The sequence below is a fragment of the Camellia sinensis genome, chromosome 7, assembly GCF_055761805.1.
Source record: "Camellia sinensis isolate YWXY chromosome 7, ASM5576180v1, whole genome shotgun sequence".
NCBI classification, from domain to species: domain Eukaryota; kingdom Viridiplantae; phylum Streptophyta; class Magnoliopsida; order Ericales; family Theaceae; genus Camellia; species Camellia sinensis.
In genome coordinates, this window is record NC_138967.1 from 14731917 (window position 1) to 14753381 (window position 21465).

The 21465-nt window shown below is 33.6% G+C and overlaps 1 protein-coding gene and 1 long non-coding RNA gene across 2 annotated transcripts; both read left to right on the top strand.

The window, feature by feature from the left end:
* The first annotated feature begins 1175 nt into the window (after positions 1–1175).
* On the top strand, positions 1176–3845 carry LOC114302723 (uncharacterized). Its single transcript, XM_082880453.1, has one exon. The coding sequence runs from the start codon at positions 1176–1178 to the stop codon at positions 3843–3845; it is 2670 nt and encodes an 889-aa protein (XP_082736579.1).
* An 8292-nt stretch (positions 3846–12137) lies between these two features.
* On the top strand, positions 12138–14429 carry LOC145794973 (uncharacterized). Its single transcript, XR_014334997.1, has 3 exons — positions 12138–13280; positions 13380–13509; positions 14232–14429. It is a non-coding gene; the product is annotated as an uncharacterized LOC145794973 (long non-coding RNA).
* Positions 14430–21465: the final 7036 nt, after the last annotated feature.

Consider the following 21465-nt stretch of genomic DNA (forward strand, 5'->3'; position numbering starts at 1 on the left):
ATACTATTACCAATACTTATTTTGAGAAATATTATGCTACACAACACCCCTATGTCTTAACTTGGACAGTAATTGTAAATTTAAATTTAAATTTAAACATTTCATTTTACAATAGAAAAAAAGTGATTTATTTATGTATTCATAGATGAAATTGATTTTTTGCACAGACGGTCTTCATTATGAGCCTAGAATGGAACCTAAAAAATAAAGTATTAGGAAGTATAGAGAACAAGAGTATAGAGGGGAACCATACCCATTACATTCACTACCCTCAAGGTTTAGAATAAATACAATGTCACACTTTTAACATAATTAAACTAAATATAATTAGCCTCACATTTTTTACATAATTATATTAATCTTCCTTTCTATATGGTTAAAGCAATCAAAAGTAATGTCAATAGTAGGTAGATAATGAAATAAACAAAGATAATATGATAAAATTATTTTTTTGTTCATACAATTATCGAATTATTGATGATGACAAATTATTGGTGATGAAATGATAAAAAAATAGCCTGAGTATTTTGTAAGTTAAAATTTTAAAAGATGTTAGTATAATTATATCACAAATATCCGATTAGCTGTACGTTTTTTGAACTTTTAATTTATCAATAAAAAAAATATAATATAAAAAGGTGGCTGAGTAATTTTGGTAAAACTAATAATGTATGACGATGTATGATGTACAATGAGACCATTGCATATGGAATGATGATTATGATGAGAGATGGTGATTATGATATAAGCAAAGGGGCAATGCGGTAATTTTGACGAGGCCAAAATTTTCTTCCGCAGCCGCAGGTTTTCGTGCTTTATATATAGGGATGGGATGGATGCTCTCTCAAATTCAATGAGAGCGTCCAATCCTCATATGGGTTTAATATTAGGCCATGTTTGTTTGGGCGGACTGCATTAGTATTCCCATGACTAATAGTCCTAGGATTACGAATCTGTTGGATTATGTATCCTATCTTAACTAATAGTAAAGTTTAAAATAATTAGTCCCTATTTCAATTGTTTAACCAAACATTGGATTAATAATTTTATTGGACTATTAGTCCAATCCCAAGCTCATGTCCACCCAAACAAACATGGCCTTAGTGTCGTCGATGTCATGGACTCTGTTTCAGTTCATGCATGTCATGCATGTTGTTGTTGTTGTTTTTGTTCTCATGGGGTGTTCGTGTTTGGGTGGTTCAGGCTCTAGTACTCATCGTCATCATGTTCATGTAGCCGGGAATGAGACAAATCGGCTAGCCTTGGTCGCATTCAAGGCTGAAATAACCGGTGATCCCTTCGGGGCTCTAAACTCGTGGAATGAATCCATCCACTTTTGTCAATGGGCTGGCATAACATGTAGCCAACGACACCAGAGGGTGACTAAGTTGAACCTGGATCATCAAAAATTGACAGGCTCAATTTCACCTCACATTGGAAATCTGAGCTTTCTTACGAAACTGTTGTTGCGTAACAATAGCTTCACTCATCAAATTCCCCCTGAACTTGGCCATCTACGGAGACTGCAAATATTGTCACTACTCAATAATTCTATTGGTGGTGAAATTCCTGCCAATATATCAGCTTGCTCTAACCTTGTTGGCCTTGAGCTTTCTGGCAATAGTCTGGCTAGGAAAATTCCCGTGGAGCTTGGTTCTCTGTCTAAGCTCGAGCAGTTGTACATTTTCAGAAACAATCTAACAGGTGGCCTTCCTTATACTTTTGGGAATCTGTCATCCCTTATTAAATTCGATGCAAGTTTCAATAATATCAATGGGAGTATACCTGAAGCCCTGGGCCGATTGACAAACTTAAACCTTCTTGCATTGGGAGAGAACAAGTTGGTTGGTATTATTCCTTCCTCAATCTTTAATCTCTCTTCCATCGCAATTTTTGATATAACAATGAACCAAGTTCAAGGGAGACTTCCCTTAGATCTTGGAATTTCTTTTCCAACTCTTCAATGGTTTTCAGTTGGAATGAATTTGTTTACTGGATCCATTCCTATTTCAATATCAAATGCGACCAACCTGTCTACCCTTGACTTGGGAACAAATAAATTTATTGGAAGAGTGCCTCCTTTGGGAATGATGAACAATCTTCGGTGGTTAAACTTTCAATACAATCATCTTGGAACAGGGGAAGCTGGTGACTTGAATTTTCTTAGCTCATTGCCCAATGCCACCAATTTGAACTATTTGGGGCTGAACTCCAACAACTTTGGAGGGGTGTTGCCAGAATCAATTGGCAATTTGTCCACTAATCTTGTTATCCTTTTTTTGGATAACAATAAAATAGGTGGGAGCATCCCAACCGAGATGGCGAATTTGGTCAATTTGCTATGGTTGGACATGTCAGACAATCATTTCATTGGTAACATTCTTGCTGATATTGGGAAGCTACAAAAACTACAAATTTTGGATCTCTCAGGTAATAAATTCTATGGGAAAATTCCATCGTCTTTGAAAAATTTGACTTCACTAGCGTATCTTCATTTAGGAATAAATAATTTGCATGGCAACATTCCTCCAAGTCTGGGAAAATGCCCTCTTGTAGATCTGGCTCTTGGTTGGAATAATCTTAGTGGTACCATACCCAAACAAGTTCTAACTCTCTCATCATTATTGAACTTGTACCTACATGACAACCATTTGGTTGGGTCCATACAACTAGAAATTGGGAATTTAATAAATCTTGAACAATTGGATGTTTCTAGGAATATGTTGTTTGGAAAAATTCCAAGCACTCTTGGTAGTTGTGTAAAATTGAGATTTCTATATGTACAGAGCAATAATTTCTGGGGAACTCTTCCTTCATCTTTAAGTTATTTGAGAGGTATTGAGGAATTAGATCTTTCTCACAATAATTTCTCAGGAAAAATCCTAGACTATTTAGCGGGCTTTGTTTTCTTACAAAAATTAGATCTATCATTCAATGATTTTGAGGGTGAGGTACCAGAAATAGGCATATTTAAAAATGCAACAGCTATTTCTATTAGGGGAAACAACAAGCTTTGTGGTGGTATACCTAAACTACATTTGCACAGTTGCAATACCAAGGGATTCAAAAGGAAAAGATTCACACTCATCTTGAAAATAATAATCCCCACATCATTTGGGCTTCTGGGACTAGTAACAGTGTTGTGTTTACTATATCTTTGTTGCTTTAGAAAGACAACAAAAGTACCCTCTTTGAGATTTTTTGGGAAGTCATATGCGAAATTGTCCTACCAAAGTCTACTCAAGGCAACTGATGGGTTCTCTCCAGCCAACATGATAGGCATGGGTAGTTTCGGTTCAGTCTACAAAGGAATTCTTGATCATGGTGAAAAAGTTGTTGCAGTAAAGGTACTAAACCTTCAATTCCATGGAGCTTCCAAGAGTTTCGTTGCTGAGTGTGAGGCCTTGAGGTGCATCAGACATCGAAATCTTGTCAAAGTTTTCACAGCATGTTCAAGTGTTGACTATAATGGTAATGATTTCAAAGCTTTGGTTTACGAGTTCATGGTCAATGGTAGCCTAGAGGATTGGTTACATGCAAATGAAAATGAAGATGAGATGCATGTCGAATCAAGAAATTTAAACCTCCTACAAAGGTTAAATATTGCTGTTGATGTTGCTTCTGCACTTGATTATCTTCACCATCATTGCTTGGAACCAATAGTTCACTGTGATTTGAAGCCAAGCAATGTTCTTCTGAATGATGAAATGATTGGACATGTAGGCGATTTTGGGTTAGCTAGATTCCTTCCAAAAGGCACTGATAATTCTTCTGCAACTCAATCAAGTTCCATTGGCTTAAGAGGGTCAATTGGCTATACTGCTCCAGGTAAATGTATCTCTTAGGCCCTTTTTTGATATTCTTTTTCACCTTCAATTTCCAACGTACTTTACAGTGTGATTTGCACATCCATCAAGTATGCTCCTTCGATCAATGAAGTAAAGCAGATGGTTCTTTGGTTTTATTTCTCGCAACATCATTTGCCCTTCAAATGCATGAAAATCAATGTTTGGCAAATACTTTCCAATGTGTTATTTAAAAGTAAATTATTTTTTTTTCTTTTCTGTTGCAAATAATTTAGTCTGAAAAATGTGAAACTCAAAGGAATGCAGGTTGTTAACTTTATTAGTTTCTTGCGTATAATATACAACCCAATATACAATCCCATTTTTTAGAGGATTTTCCATACATCTCCTATTTTGTTGTCTGCAAATCATAATCCATATAATTGTATTTACATTTATTTTTGCCTTCACTGGAGATGTACCAATATTGAGAAATCCTAGTATTTTTCTTGGCGCAAAATGTGAAAGCATAACAACGTAAAATATCTAACTTTTGTTCATAACATAAAGAGGAGAGTAGAAAATCCTCTTTTGCTAATTTCAATCCCCCTATCTATTTCTTTTACGTTAATAAGTTTGATGAATACAAACCAAATTGGATAAAGTTAAACTGTCACCCAAGCTTCAACTGCTTATTTCTTAAGAAGATATTGAACCATCAACTGTTTAGTTTTATACATATCACTGGGAAACAATCAAACTTGTTTCAAGTTGGGCCTTTCTCATGACACAAGCAGACAAACCAAATATTGTTATCTCACCAAGAAGAGACATAATTATTTCCTATATTACTTTGAACAGTAAAGTTTTTTATGCTCTAAACTTGTTTTCTACGAAGAGTTATTTGTAGAAGGTACATTACTATTACTATCACTATTATTTGATATGCTTTTGGCCAAGCATCTTTACAGCTGTATTTACTTTGAATGATGCATCAATTGCAGAATATGGTATGGGAAATGAGGTGACGACATCTGGTGATGTATACAGTTATGGTATCCTCTTATTGGAAATGTTTGTGGGGAAGAGACCTACTGATAACATGTTTAATGATAGTTTGAGTCTCCATAACTTTGCTAAGATGGCTTTACCTGAACAAGTAGCGAGCGTTGTTGATCCAACACTAATTCAACAAAGAGAAATTGGGGAGGGAAGCTCAAGCACCGAAAACACTCAGAATCAAAGCTCTACTGGCAGTCATAAAATTTATGAGTGCTTGATTTCAATACTTAATATTGGAATCGCATGTTCACAAGAGCTACCAAGAGATAGACCAACCATTAACCATGTTGTTACTCAGTTGCTTGTGATCAAGAACAACTTTCTTGGAACTGATGGAGTTCATGGAGGAAGAAGAGCTAGAATTACAATGTGATCATGAGTAGGTATGACCCTGTCACTTTCTTAGTAACTGAAGAATATATCTGCATTTATTACTGAAATTGTCGCAATTCTACACTAGGCCGACAACCTTTAGTTTGTCTTGTGGCATATAAATCATAACACCTTAGATATGCTATACTTCACCCAAATGACCACAATCTTAAACATTGACATTTTCAATGTGACAAAAAATCAGTTATGGTTCCTGTCAAGCATGATGGTTTCATTACCGAATGGAAATTCTTTTGTTCTTTGATTTTTTATTTTCTTTCCGTCAAAACTACGGTTATTTTGCAAACTTGAGCAAATAATTCAACTAGATTCACATTACAAATATGACTAAGAATAATACATAAGCAAAAATCAATCAATATCAATCAACCTCTATTGCCAAAATCTTATTCCACGATACTCGAACCTCAGCTCTCATAACTTCAGAGTTGCAAAGTTATTTCTCCTATAATCCCCTCCAACTTAATCTAGAAGACAAAGTTGGTTAGAAACTGGAAGCATTTGAATGTCTTGACACAATTATGGTGGTTAGTGCACTTTGGCTATACGCATAACAAAATTGATGGAAATGTAACTTCAAGTTTTTTAATCTGCATATGGCTAGGGTTGAAAAATATTCCAACTGATGGAGTATTGTGCAACTACTCTGTTTTAATCCCATGCAAAGCCTTAGAGGCTTATCTGTTCCTAAGGAGGGCAGTGTCGTTTAGATTGCACTAGTTGCCGAAAAAGAAAGACAAAAGGCAAACTAACATTTTGTTGCGTGTATTATGGGTTACACTCATTCCATGAATTTTGAATTCAATTAAGCTCGAAACATGACACTAGATAAGGGCAAATGTTGTTCTTTACTTCTATGTTTTTTATTTTTCATTTTATGATCTTATGAGTAATTGGTTTACAATAACTTATCTGTATTCCTTTTTTCAATAAGGTACCAAAAAAAAAAAAAAACTGATTTTCAAGTTGCTTCAGCTTCTTTTTTGTGTTTTATTTTAATTGTTTATCATTTCTTATCATACTGTTTAAAGTTTTACTTAGTCGTTTTTCTCTTTTCCTAGGTACTTGAGGTCTGATTGGAGTTCAAGATCTTTGTCGACTCAGCAACTATGTTATATTCCCCCCCCCCCCCTTCTTTTATGTTTTTTGTTTGTCCCAAGCATGCACTTTTCTCATCTAAATGTACTTCAAGAAGGCTATGGCTTGCAATGGCTATCTATCCTGTTTTATACTCTAAAACAGGTTCATATGACTTGCAATGGTTCCAAACAAGCTGTTGTTGTAGAACTTATAATCTTTGTTGTGTTTGTTCAAAGGTATATGAGAATGGGATTAGATTATATATTCTGGCCAATCTTGAGGTCTGATTGGACTTGAAGATATTTGTCCACTCCACAACTACGTGATGCTGCAAATTATTGTTTGGCCATGTGTCACATATATGATCTTATCCTTTAATTTCTTTTCTTTAGTTTTTTTAAAATTATTTTTTATGATTTTATGTTAGTCTCAAGCAAACATTCAACTTTTCTCATTGAAATGTACTTTTTAAGAAGGCTATGACTTGCTCTGGCTATTCTGTCATTTACTCTAAAACAGGTTCCATAGTTAAGGATATGACTTGCAATGGTCTAAACAAGTCGTAACTGTAAAACTTCTTATAATCTATATATATATGTGGTGTGATATAAACTAAGATATGGTTTGTATGTATTATGTTTGCTTGTAATAATTAGAGAAATGTGAAGAATACTGTCTAAACTCAATTAGCTGGGATGAAGAATATTTTATTTTGTTTTTTTTATGATTTTTGTTGTGTTAAAGCTGTTATAGACTTCATTGTTTGTTGTCTATTTTTTTAGTTGGTATGAGTGGTTTGTGTGTTTGCAAGTTTCAGAACCTGTTGATGTATCCTTTTTAAACTCTCTACTTGTTTGAAGTTTATATACTTTGGGCCAAATAGCCTAGATTTCCTTTTCAAAATTTATTGAAGTTATTAAATACTTACATAATTGCATTCAAGTGCATTAACATTCAGGATATGGTAAATCTGACATTACCTTGGTTTCTTACAGTTCATTTGGATTAAATGGTTTTGGTGACAAAAACAACATAGTTACATTTTATATAATGATTGTTTTTGCGTAATTGCATAAATTTAATCAAAACCAATTACACTGGTGCACAAGAAAATATCAATTGTCTTACATCTACATTTTAATGTCACCACACTAGTAATCCCATACATTATCCTAGTCAACCTAATCTGATAATCAAACATAACTATAAGTTTAAAAGATTAAAGGAATAAAAACTGCTTGTTATTATTAGGGTTTGGGATGAAAACTTCCAGCTTTGGGCACTAGTACTTAGTTCCAATGAAAGTAAGTTTTGTTTACTCTCCAAAACCAGAGAATTCACATCCAACAATAGATCTATTAACTTAAAAACTAGAGAAATCGATTAGGTTAATTACAAGAATCATCCTCTGAAGTCTAAAGTCTAAAAATCACTTTACAATATATATTGGTAGTTTCTGTATATATGTATATATATGTTCAAGTTCTAATTGTTTTTAATCTGAGTATATATTTATCTTTGTCAGCAATTGGAATGGAATTCCTTCCATTTGCTCATTCGAACAAATAATTAATGATTACTTGTGGAAAAAGGGGAATGAGTTCAGACCATTTTATGCCACTAAGTTACCTAGTTCATCATAGATATATGTGATGGACTAAAATTGACTCGGGATAAAATCCAAACATATGTGATGGACAGGGTGGAGTAGCTGCTGCCTCATCTGCAAACAAGTTAGTGTTTCATATCCAACTAGAAGAGTGCTATTTTCCATGGTGGCTAAATCCCCTCTTGCATTTTGATATCTTGATAGTTGCCCACGATAGGAGTGTAATTTCAGTATACCCTTTTTCACCGAGTCCAGAATATATATGCAAATTTCCTGAGATCCTGTGTACGTCCCTCTTAAAATTCATGCTATCCCCATATTTACTTACAAGTTACAATAATCAATTTGACTTTTAATTAGTTCAACTGATTGTGGCTCCAAATTTGCCTAGATGGAATGAGTCTTCATTTCAGTATCTTCTTCCTAACCCGATTATGTTTGTTAATTCTCACTGCCTATTGAACAATGGAAACTGATTTTGAATTTGGAGCAGATAGTGGGAAGCCTAGTTTGGTCAGGTTGGAAATAGATTGGCCCGATGTTTTGTTTCCTAACCAATCCTTTTGACCTTGTAGAAGATGAAACTCACATTTTCTATCTTGCTTTGGGATTATGTGTGTGAGGGTGCGAAAATTACATCCAATTTTATTATTGTCCCATATTTTATCCTTGCTTACGCACAGGTGTACAAGTTACTGTTTGCATACTTTATTAATTACTTGACAATTTTATCTCCAGGATGCTGCCTGAGATGGTTGCTAGTATCTTGTCAGGTTCATCTAGAAGGCAGAGGGTTTTATCACAATGCGATGCTTCGGATGTCCTTAGGGATGCTTTTCTACAAACAGAAGCAAACATGAACCACTATTATGAGGTCTTTACCCTGACACAACTATACTTGATCTCTTTGTCTTCAGCTTTTATATGTGTCTTGTTGAGTTGATCTATAATCTGAAGGAGAGCTCAATTATTTGCTTCACATAAAATAGATTTTTCTACTAATAATTCTCAAAATAGATACATCTTTCACAAAATTTGTTTCTTATAAATGGTTCCATTTTGCTACCAAGTTTGGAAATACTATCGTGGCCCCTTAAATGCAAGTGAAACCAAGGGTTAGGTTTTATAATCCAATCCACCACTCCAGGTATTTCATATTGACAAGATCCACACTAAGGACTTTTATCTGTTATTAGAATCGTACGATTCATGATTCGATTCTATTCAGTGGATAATCAATATGAGTAGGTTGTGTGAATCGCAAATAGGTATGAATCATATGTGAATCGGTGAATCGTGAATCGATTCGATTCGCTAAAATCAATGTTTGGCTTTCTTTTTTGGTTTTTTATTTGTTGGAAAAGGGTTCACACAACTTTTTTAAGGTCTTTAGGATTACTATATGCTATCTTTCGACTTTCTCCCTCCCTATTTACTCTCAAATACTCAAACCTTAGTGAAAAAAAAAACTTTCTCTCTCTACAATATTCTAGGCTTACATGTTCAATTTTATCTAAGTACTTACATTTGCAAAATCAATTTTTTGAAGGCATCAAGTGAGATTTTTGAAAATGTTTGAAGATTTTGGTTTTTTAACCTTGTAAAAAGTTAAAAAACATATTGTTGTTCAAGTTTTATTATTTGAAAATTGAAAGTTTATCTTTGTTTGCTTTCTTTATTAAGAATGGTTGATAAGAAATAGTATCTAAAAGAGAAAAGGTGAAGTGGTAAACATGGAAACCCGTGTTAATGTCTTACCTAGACCACATGATTATCATTTAAAACAATATTTTCATTGATTTAAGCCTAAATATTTCATATTTATTAGATGTAATTAATATCTAAGTATGTGGATATATTTTTCTATGTAATTTAAAAAAGGTGACCGAATCTTTATGATTCACGATTCGATTCGATTCGATTTGCGATTGGGACAACACCATTTCGATTTACGATTCAAATCCCGATTTGACAACTATGCTCTTAACAACTTCATTAGAAAAATGATCCGTAGCTCGAAATTTGGTGGCCTGGATTTGGCTCGAAACCCAAAATGACATCGTTTTGGGTTTCGATTTTTTTTTTTTTTTTCCTTCTCCTTTTCTTGCTTTTCGATTAGAGAGACAGAAAAGAGAGAGAGAGAAGGAGAAAAGAGGAAGAGAGGAGGAGAAGAAAAGAAGAGGAGGAGAGGAGGCGAGAGAGAGGAGAGAAGAGGAAGAGAGAAGGGGGTGGTCGGTGATGGCGGACCCCTTTCCAGTAGATCTGGATTTGAGGATGAAAGGGAATTTTTTTTTTTTTTGTTGATGAAGATGATGATGATGTTCAAAATCTGAAGATGAAGGGGGAAAAAAAAAATATTGTTGATGAAGATGTTGATGATGTTGATCTGGATTGAAGATGAAGGAAAAAAAAAAAAAAAATTTGTTGATGAAGATGCTGATGATGGTGATCTGGATATGCAGAACTAGATCTTGTTGATGTTGATGAAAAAAAAAAATTTTGTTCAAAAAAAAATTTGTTGATGTTGATCAACAAAATTTTTTTTTTTTGGTTATGTTGATGAACCCAGCAGAGCAGACCCAGCTCCTCCTTCCTCTTCTTCTCTTCTTCTTCTTTTTCTTCTTCTTCTTCATCTACAGAAAAACGCGAAAAAAAAAGAAGACACCAAAACGACGTCGTTTTGGTGTCGAGCCACACTCTTTCGAGCTACAAATCGGAACTGACTTCATTATGCTTGCTTTGTATGTTCTTTCACACTCACGTAGGTGATTGTGTAGTTGGGCACTTTGTACCTGCCCCAAACCTTGGAAACTACTGTATTTTAAAACCTCCCTCTGCACTGCTCTACCTTTTGGCTCTAGTTGATGATTCTAAGGTGGAGCTACTATAGTTTTTGTTATTCATATGGGTTTTTCTTAGGTTGAATAAGCACCTTGCCTGATGCTTTGTCATATCTAGCAGTGGCCTGTATTTGTGATTTCAACAACATAATAAGTCGAAAAGGACATTGAAAGTAGCTCTTCAGGAGTTGCAAACTATTTCAAAATTTTGATAAATGATTAGTGCTCAGACATCATATTTGTCTCTTTCTTATAAAGAGCTGAGGTATGCAGGTTCTTTTGCATATAAAGAACTTTGTTATTCTTTTGCCAATGTGAATTGCTTCAGGAATTGTAGCTTCACATGTTTAAATCTTTCTGAAAACTGGAAGAAGAAAAAATGTGACTTGGATAGATGTGGCTTTTCTGTACCCTATACTTTTTATGTTCCTACCCAACTTGATTGTTGCATGTTTAACCATGGGAACAACATTGGTTATTTTTAAACCCACAGCAAATTGTCAAATTCTTCACTTCTTTTATTTTTATTGTTGTATAGTTTTGTTGGGTATTATAGCGTTATCTCTACAAGCATGATTAAGGGTTATATCATCTTGTTTTCTAATTCATTTATTTTTGCTCCTGGAGGATTAAAGCTGTAGTGCTTTTTATAATAATCAAAAATCTTTCAGGGCTGTACGGCAACAGTGCTTCTGGTTTGGGCTGATGGTGAAAATTTCTATGTGCAATGTACAAATGTTAGAGACTCAGCATGTGTTATGAAGTATGTGCTTATTTTGTCATTCTTATATCTATTTTTAATTGTGATACTACATCATCAGAATTTGTACATGTTTAGCATGACATTCTTTACATTATCCCTTCCATAGTTCTGGATGAGGTCGATGGAGAATTTTTCTTATTTAAAAAGAAAAAAAAAAAAAAGAAATAAGAGGAACATGGAGAATTTTGGCAACCTAAAATTCTTCATATGATCTCTTCCTGCTCTTCCAATTTATAAAAAGTTCCTTCCTGATCCTTTAGAATGTTATTCTAGCAGACTAGCACTCACTAACATCTGAATATATCAGTGGCTGGGTCAAGAAAATATACCATTGGATTTCGTAGTATAGAGCCATGCATGGTTGGTCAAAATAGCTATTTTAGAACTAATATGTACACTTCAATATTCCCTTTCTTTTTGGATGATTGGTCAAATAGCGAAAATGATCACTTTTAGTTATCTATTTCCTCTTTTATTTCTCTTCCAGGTTTACTCAAGTTACATAAGTCCTAACTTTTTGAAAGCTATACTATCTGAGTTTCTCTATAATATTAGCTTCAAATTTCATGCCTGCCTAAATTTTTGTCAACTTAAACCAGGTTGGCGAAGAAACATAAATGGATGCACCCCTTCCAGAGTATGCCTGGTCTGTCCATTGATGACCAGTGCAAGTGACCTAAGTTTACGAATGTTTTGGAAAGGAAAATTTCTGTATTGGCCTGCAGTGCCACGGTCACTTGCTTTTATATGTTTACGTTTATATTTTTCGGGCCATGGGGCCTAAATGTCATTAATGTATCTATCTTGATCTGCATCTTGAAGAGCAACCTGTCGGATGCACTTAAGTACATTTACTTTAGTCTATGAATTTTACACTAACCATTATTTCTAGGCATTACAGGGTCCAAAATGAGTGGTTAATATTGGGTGGATTGCCATGCCAAAAAAGGTTGAACCCTTCTACCCCCTTATTGAACCATTATTTTTTTTCCTTCTCTTATCATTACACGAACTGTTAGCACAAGTGGCATTCTAGTTGGTGAATATGTAGTTTGATTATCGCCTATCAATTGAAATAAGATTGTAATGCCTCATGAAATTGGGTTTTTGCTAGACAAGCAGATAAAGCAGGGATATTTGGCTGCAATTTATTGTAATGGGTGATATATGGCCGCTATGTTCTCAATAAGTAAATACTAAGTTTCCAATTGTTACTACTTTATGTTCTCAATAAGTAAATACTTAATATGTAACTTGCAAGAAACTACAGACCACATACTTTTTTTCTTTTTAGAGGGTGAGTTTTTTAAATTTGTATTTTTAGAAGTAATTAATGAGGTAGAATCTTAAATGTAGATCTTGCTAGTGGCATTTTTTTTCACTGGGGCATTATCTATTTATTACCATCGCATAGATGATAACTGAATGAACCATGAACTTTATATGCTAATGCAAATAGCTATTGTAGTAGCTTTTACATTTTTGTTTCACCCCAACCCCCCCCCTCTTTTTAAATTTAAATGCTCTGATCAAGTCCACATAGTTAATGGCATGCTCAAATTGAAATAGTCCTGTTTCACATAACCTCCGGCCCTGTCTTTACTAGTGAGTAATTTGATCCTGTTGTGATTGTATTGATGGAAAGCAGATTAAAATGTCAGAAGATCACAAAATCAGCAGTTATTCTGAAAGACTCCGTATGCAAGAAACAGGAGAACCTTTGAAAGATGGGGAAACACGCCTATGTGGTATGGAAAAATTGTTTTGTCTAATCTATTGTTTACCTTGTTAAATATTAATAATCAGCTATAACTCCTTTTTATTTTTCCCTAGTTTTCCTTGTCCAGGTCTAAACCTTGGTCGGATGCTTGAAGAAAAATTTCTGAAACAGCAGGAGGCTCGTTTTAGTTCAGAGCCTTATATAAGTGAAGTTGTGTACATACATCAAGCAAGCAAGGGCTTTCCACTTTTAGCAAGGTGATCTTACTTCCAATTAATATCTCTGTTAATAGTTGCCCTCAGAGTCATAGCTCTTGCTTTTCTGTCCGGCTCTCATTTGGCTGATCTTCCATTCAATGGGACACAATTGAGAAATCACTACTGCATTTTTTTTAACCAGGTCTTGGAGATGTCTTTTTTTTTTTTTTTCTTTTTTCATTTGAAAATACCTAGAATTGGAAGTCTTTTTTTTTATTTATTTTGTTTATTTTGTTTTTTATATCTTGCCCTTCCCGGACTGTGCTTTACTTTAGCTTACTTTAACATGGGGGAAATGTGACTCTGGATGCAGTGATGGCTTTACTTCCAACCCATTTACCATTTTACACTTATTTTAAATTAATTTTAAAATTGGGGTCTTTTTCAACTTAGTTCCCAAACTCCGTGAAAGCGTTTTACTAAACAATGCTTTCTAATTCAAATTTCTTTGTTTTGAAGTTAGAGTAGAAGTCCGTTAAAAGTTGAAGTACGGAGAAAGCATGGTAGCTAACAAATACTAAAAGCATTTACTAAAAATGCTTTTTATCGAAATGATGTTACTAAACAGGCTTTCATGTAGATTATTAGAAAATAAGTTTTAAAAAAGGCCCCAGTTTTGGAATTAAGTTTAAAAATTATTGTAATCTGGAAAATGAGCCTATACTTCCCTGTATTTTTGTCTGGAGGGTTTACATACTGTTTTCCCATCTTGAACTTCGCAGGCAAGGGAGAGATATACGGCAGACACAGAGAATCTGGCTGAAAAGATTGGTAATTTTTTGTTGAACGAGGCCAAAACACAACGTACAAAAGGTAACACCTCTGTAATTTTCTTAGATTTTGACACCATAAATAGAATCCCTTCTTGTAAACTCGACTCTTAGAATTAGCTCCCATGTAAAATACTACAATTTTTATTGTTTTAATTTTTTTTTTCCTCTAAAATTTCTCTCTCCCGTCATATTTTTCCTTATCCAAATTATGTTTAAATGCCTAGATTCTTGGCACTTTTGCTTCAGAGGAGGAAGCTATTATATGTTCTCTAAAACTGTTAAAGGTGTGTTTGGATCTTGGAAAAGAAGATAAAGTTTTAAGTATAAAGTTTAGAAGTCGAAATTGGGAGAGGTAATCAGTTATTGAAGTTTTTGACTGTAAGATTTAAATTCTTCTTGGTATTCAAGGTTGGTGATAATCTTGTTAGACTCAAATTCATTCATAGCATGGTTTTTGAAGCTTGATCTTAACAATTGGCCAAAGATCAACAAATAAAAATGGGAAGTCAAGTTTTTTTCAATATGACAAAAAAATTGAGTGACAGTTCTCCAACATGATGAAGACCTTTAGAAAAATTCTCAATTTTATAAGCATATAGAGTTGGAAATTTTTTTGATTTCATAGAAATTTTAACTAGTCACAAATAATTTTAGTTGGTGCTCTCTAAATGCCAACAAAAATATGAAAGATATTTTTAAAGTATTTGCATCCAATAATTTTTCATTTTTATAACATTTGTTGACAAATTTGAAATAATTGTATTTTTTTAATAAAAAGGTTGTGTTGTAATTATATAAATTATAAATATATTTTCTTTAATTTACTAAAATATGGATTGTTCCTTATAGTTTTAAAAATTATAAATATTTTCTTATCATAAGTTTTTATTTAACAAAATTAATAGAAAAAATAAAATTGCTAACTATTTTTCTATATAACAATAACATTATCAAAATTATTGATAGAAATATATTTTTAGCATCATTAAAATCTGTTAATTGACTTAGGACATATTTGATTGATAAGATTACAACATAGGATTGAGATTGTTAGTCCATAGACTCACACTACCATATTTGATTGCAAATTTTATTAATCGGATTATATTTACGGCGGGCATTCAATCTGATGAAATTGACTAATTTTTAATATTAAGAGGGGCTAAGAATTATAATTTCAAGTATGAAAAAAAAATGAATATATAATAAATGGTTATCTCACTAATATAATTAGATAATTCATATAATTATTAATCATTTCACTATTAATTCTATTAATTAAACAAGACTTTAATAATTTATTAATAAAATATGTAATTAAAAATTTAAAAAAGCAAAAAATAATTTCACAACTACAAATGATAATTTATATTTTAAACATATCTCAAATATCTATATATATATATATATATTTTTGAGATATCTCAATTACTATAAAAATATTTCAAATTTTTTATATTATAAAATCTTAATATGAGAGATCTTAAAAAAAATTCTCCGACAGAGCTTGGGGGGGCCAAGTAGGTGAACTGAACTTGAGCTCGAAACAAATGGAATGGGAATTATAGCAAGTTGAGTTAATTAGTTTATAGTAAATTATGAACTACTTAAATAATTATTAAAATATTACTCAATCTTTAGTAGCACATTTAGGAACAAGACTTTAGTAGGTAATGCTATCAATACATGTTCATGCAGCACACAAGAAGAAATACAAGAACAATTTTAAATTACTAAAGTTCATTTTTGATCTACTGAAATGAGGTTTTTTGCTTAGTTAATAACTCAAAATACAAATTATTGATTGGTTGGTGAAAATTACAATTGAATTTGAATTGAAACTATCTATATTGATACCCATTTCTACATTTTCTATATTATGATAATGATTTCAGAATAGATAGCTTCAAATTACTCTTTTGAACACAAACCAAAACCACTTGTTCGCCTTCTTCAAGTTGTCTGTGCTTGTGTTCACTGACTACAGCTTCTTCAACTCCACAGTGGTGTCAACCTTCACTTTCTGCACCTTAGCTATAATTTCATCCTTTGCTTGCTTCAATTTAATTGTGTGTGTGTTTGTGTTGGTGTTTTTAGAGGTTTTGTTTTGTTTTGTGATGTTTTCTTTTTTTTCTTTTTCAGTTACTTTGTCTAGATTAATTGGTGGCGCCATACCCAAACCAAGTTTGAGTAGTGCCAAACCAGTTTCAACCCCCTTTCCACTGACTGATGTGTAATTGTTACATATTGCCTCGTTGTTAGTTACTGTATCAACCTTTGCTCTGGGGATTGGTTTGCTATAGAGGCTAATGGAAGGATCTGGAACTCCCTAGCAAACTTTAGAAGACTATGGAGAATTCTAAGAAGGCTTAGGAAAATCAAGAACTTATACACTCGTACATATAATTAGATATTTGTATAGATAGTTCTTGAAGGCATTTTAGAACATTCTTGTAGCTTGTAAAGAAGGCTTCCAATGGAAGCTTCTCCATGTATTTCCTAGTGGCTTCTAGAGTGTTCTATGAGAGGCCAAGAGTGCCTATAAATAGGGGAGAAGCTCATTTGCTCCAAACCATCCAAGAGTTGTAAAGCTTTCTCGAAGTGAATACAAAAGGTATTCTCTCAAATTCTCATTGTCTTCTTACTTGTCTTTCTTTTAAGTTTGTAAGTTAGGCTGACTTAGCATCATCAAGTAGCAAACCAATCCCCAAAGCAAAGGTTGATACAGTAACTAACGACAGGGCAATATGTAACAATTCCACACCATTCAGTGGGAAGGGGGTTGAAACTGGCTTGGCGCCACTCAAACCTGGTTTAGCTATGGTGCCACCAATTAATCTCGACAGAGTAACTAAGAAAGAAAAAAAAAAAAACATCACAAAACAAAACAAAACCTCCAAAAACACCAACACCAACACAAACACACACACAAATGAAAAACCTCAAATCCAAATTTACTTTCCAATTCAATCCATTTGCTCATACAACTCATGTGCTCATCCTCACTCACAAAATCTTCACTATCAACTAAATCTGAACTCTCTGCAAGAGCTCCCTCAGATTGAATTAATTTTTTTTATTCTTTGCTTCTTTTTTTTCCATTTCATATCCAAAGCTACACTTCCTAGGATCCATGACTATATAATAAATCCAACTAGAAGAGAAATTCAACCCGCAATGATTATCTGAAATTCAACCCACAATCCAATAGAAAACCCACAGAAATTCACCAACAATTGAACAAATTATCTGATTCAAGCAAAACAAAAGCATGAAAAAGTTTTTAAAAAATAAAAATTAAGAAAATGATGGCAAATTTATTCACCCAATTCCAAGCACACAAATTTATTTAATGACATATTTATAGAGAAATTAGATTTACGGCTTTTATGGGTTCAATCGAAGGAAGAAAATCAAATATAAAATAAAAGAGTTAGGACTCACCAGTTCCCAACCTTATCGCCATTTCCACATAGCTAGGAAAGCTCTGAGAGGAGTGGGGTTTTGATTTAGGGTTTTAAGTGAAGAAAGTGTGTTTATATAATCAAGGGTAAATTATATTTTAGTCATTGTATTTCAATCGTTGTGTCATTATAGTTTCTGTAATTTTAATACACTCAATTTTGACTTTAAATTTATAATTTTGTCTCAATTTAATCCAATTGAATAAAATTGTTAACATTTTTTAATAAAAAAAAATAAGAACATAAGTGAGCATGTGTCAAGATTTTAAAGACAAAATTATAAATTTGCTTAATTTAGTGAGTTAACCTCAATTAATTCAGTGATAATTTTTTCGCAGAAACACTAACGATATTATCAATTTGACCAAATTGACACAAAATCTTAAATTAAGTGTCAAAATTGAACCAATTGAAAATGTAGGGACCAAAATGACACAAAAGGCAATTATTTTTAACTAGTGAACTTTTTTCATATTTTAGTAAATTATTTTACTTTTTAAATGCATTTAATCTAAGAGCTTATTTGATTCCAGTATTAGAGCACAAGATTGGATTGTTAATCCAATGATATGCATATTTCTACGTTTGGATGACATAAATGATGGCCGTCTAAGTAATACGTAGTACTTCTAGTCCCACAAAATCATGGAATATTCAATACTATATGGAGGTAAATATTAATAATCCTACACATATTTATCCTACTAATTGAGTTGCACAGCCAATCTAATGATTAATCCCATAGAATATTAATTCTATCATTATTACTCCAACAAATCAAACAGGCCCTAAATGTACTTTTTATTACCAGTTCTAGAGAACAGTGAGAGCTTCTCTCTCTAGGAGATACTCTGGCGACCTCCTTCATACTTTTAAAGTGTAGATAGATCCACACTCCTAGGCAGGGCTGCAAACGAGCCTAGTCGAGTTTTGTTGAGTTCAAGCTCAACTCATTTGCTTACCAAACTCGTTTATTGAGCTCGAGCTCCACTCGATAACTAACTAGGTTCGAGCTCGAGTTGCCTCATTAATATTAATGAAAATCAAGCTTGGCTCAATAAGATTTTTTATTATTATTTATATTATTTAATACGCAAATAATGTATTTATGCTATTATTCATATATATTTATATATAATTGAATACATAAATAATATATTTATTACATAATTTAAATAAAGATAAATGAGTCGACCTTATTCGAGCTTGAGCTCGACTCATTTACTAAACTTGTCGAGCCCTTAACGAGCCGAGATAGCTCGTGAGCAATTCAATTCATTTGCAGCCCTACTCCTAGACCATGTGTGTTTAGCTATTTAGAGAGGGAGATTGGACTAATAGTCTGTGGGACCTACCCAAAGAGTGTTTGCTTAGGAATACGAGTGAGGGAATTAACTATCCCCTTAGACTAGTAAAACCCCCATTAGCAGGACTACCAATCCACACTCCTAGGTAGGGCTGCAAACGAGCCTAGTCGAGTTTTACTAAGCTCAAGCTCAACTCATTTGCTTACCAAACTCGTTTATTGAGCTGGAGCTGGAGCTGGGCTCGATAACTAACTAGGTTCGAGCTCGAGTTCCCTCGTTAATATTAATGAAACTTGAGCTTGGCTCAATAATATTTTTTATTGTAACGGCCTCAAATAATACATATAAACCCAACATTCTGACATCCATAGATATAGGAGAATAAAGCATATTTCTATTTACCAGAGTATTTATTACAAAAGTATTACATGTTAACAACAAAAGTAAATGCCCTACGAGCTTACAACTTTCCAAACCAACACTTGGCTACAAAAAGAGAGTACTAACTCAAAACACGTTAAGCCCTTGGCTTGAATTTACATGTAATACCAGAATAACAAAACAACCAAAAGAGTCTTCAACTCCCAAAACCTTCCAAGCTACGCCCTTGGAGGTGGCATATCACCTGAACCTGAAAATGATGTCCCATATAGGGTGAGCCAATGCCCAGTAGAGATATACACCAATTATGGGAAATAACTAAAACATTAGCATTCGATAAAAGGTTAACACTTGTAAGCCAACTTACAACACTTCCTAGTTTCATGACAAATAGTCCATGTTTCATTCCACTTTCCTTTACATATCAAATATTCCATTTATATAAACATGGCTCATTATCTAGCCAACAATTAAATGAGACTACAACTCATATTAAAACACTTCCAATACTTCAATTACTTATGTTATGCAAATGTAATTAGAATTTCGGGACTTTCACCCTGGACACTCCAGCCAACTTAGTTATCAATGGGGTCCATCCCCTATTTCCTCCCAAACAGGTTTGAGAATACATCCCCTATCTCCTCTCAAACCATGGAGTACATCTCCTATCTCCTCCCAAACAATATACATATACAATGTATTTAAACATTTATCATATACAATGATCAACCAATACACATAGTCGATGTATTATTCCAACCGTCATATTCAATGACATATTCCAGGTAATTAGTTTCAGTTTTCCTTAATCAACATACAGTGTCTACAACAATCAAGACTATCCTCCACCGATAGCCCAAAGCAGTTATCTTTAAACAGATAATAAACTTATCAAACAGATAGAATATCAACATTTTCATAGGTGAGTGATTTATTTATCCAACTCCACCATTCAATCTTATAATTTCCCAATTTCATAATTTCCAACTCAATTTCACATTCTCATAATTTCTCAAATTAATTGTACAAATTAATTAGTCACATTAAATTAGGGCTTTTCCCCCTTTTTCCCAACGTTAGCCCTAAGGCTCATTTCCATCAATTCAACAACAATAATTCCATTTTTCATAGTCCCACATATACATGGATTTTAACATTTGAAAACCCCATTTTTATAACTTTAAATCAAACCCTAACTTTCCCAAATTTACTATAATCCACCATTTATACAAAATACATAATATCTATGTCAAAACCCATAGAAAGGAGTAGGTTATCCCTACCTCAAAAGAAAAGACCCAAAGGAGATGATGAGAAACTCGAATGTGCTCCAAACCCAATGATTTTCGGATCCAAATGAAGATCAAGCCAAGCTCCACACTTTACATAAAGGAACTAAGGTAGAAGATCACTAGAGATAGATGATTTCGTAGAGAAAAGTTGTATTCTAGAGAGAGGAGCTCTCAAATGAGGGTTTTTGAAAAGTTAAAGAGAGAGAGTGGGTCGAAAAAGTGATTTAAAATGACACAGCCGTGATCTAATATACGTATAGTCCGCTCGAGCGGGGAATAGGACGCTCGAGCATAAGACACAAAAACTAAACCCACTCGAACGCAAATATACTTGCTCGAGCGCCAAGGCACAACATCAAAGCACCACCCGCTCGAGCGCAAACAGACCTGCTCGAGCGTAGAATACACTCCTCCAGTACTTTTACAGACTTCGAACACCCGCTCGAGCGTAGGATACCCACTCGAGCTCAGACCTGCTCAAGCAGCAAGGAATGCCGCTTGAGCGTGAAAAACACCTCTGCAGTAAATTTGTAGACGCATAAAATGTTGAAAGGATGCAAACTCCGCTCGAGCGCAATAAGACCCGCTCGAGCGGATCATCAAAAATCTGGGCAACAAGATTAGAGACCTAAACTCAACCAACCTATTCAAAACACCCCCAAGACATTTCTAAACTCAAATACAAAGAATTAAATGACAAAAAGAAACATATACAACAACAAACATCTACGAAACC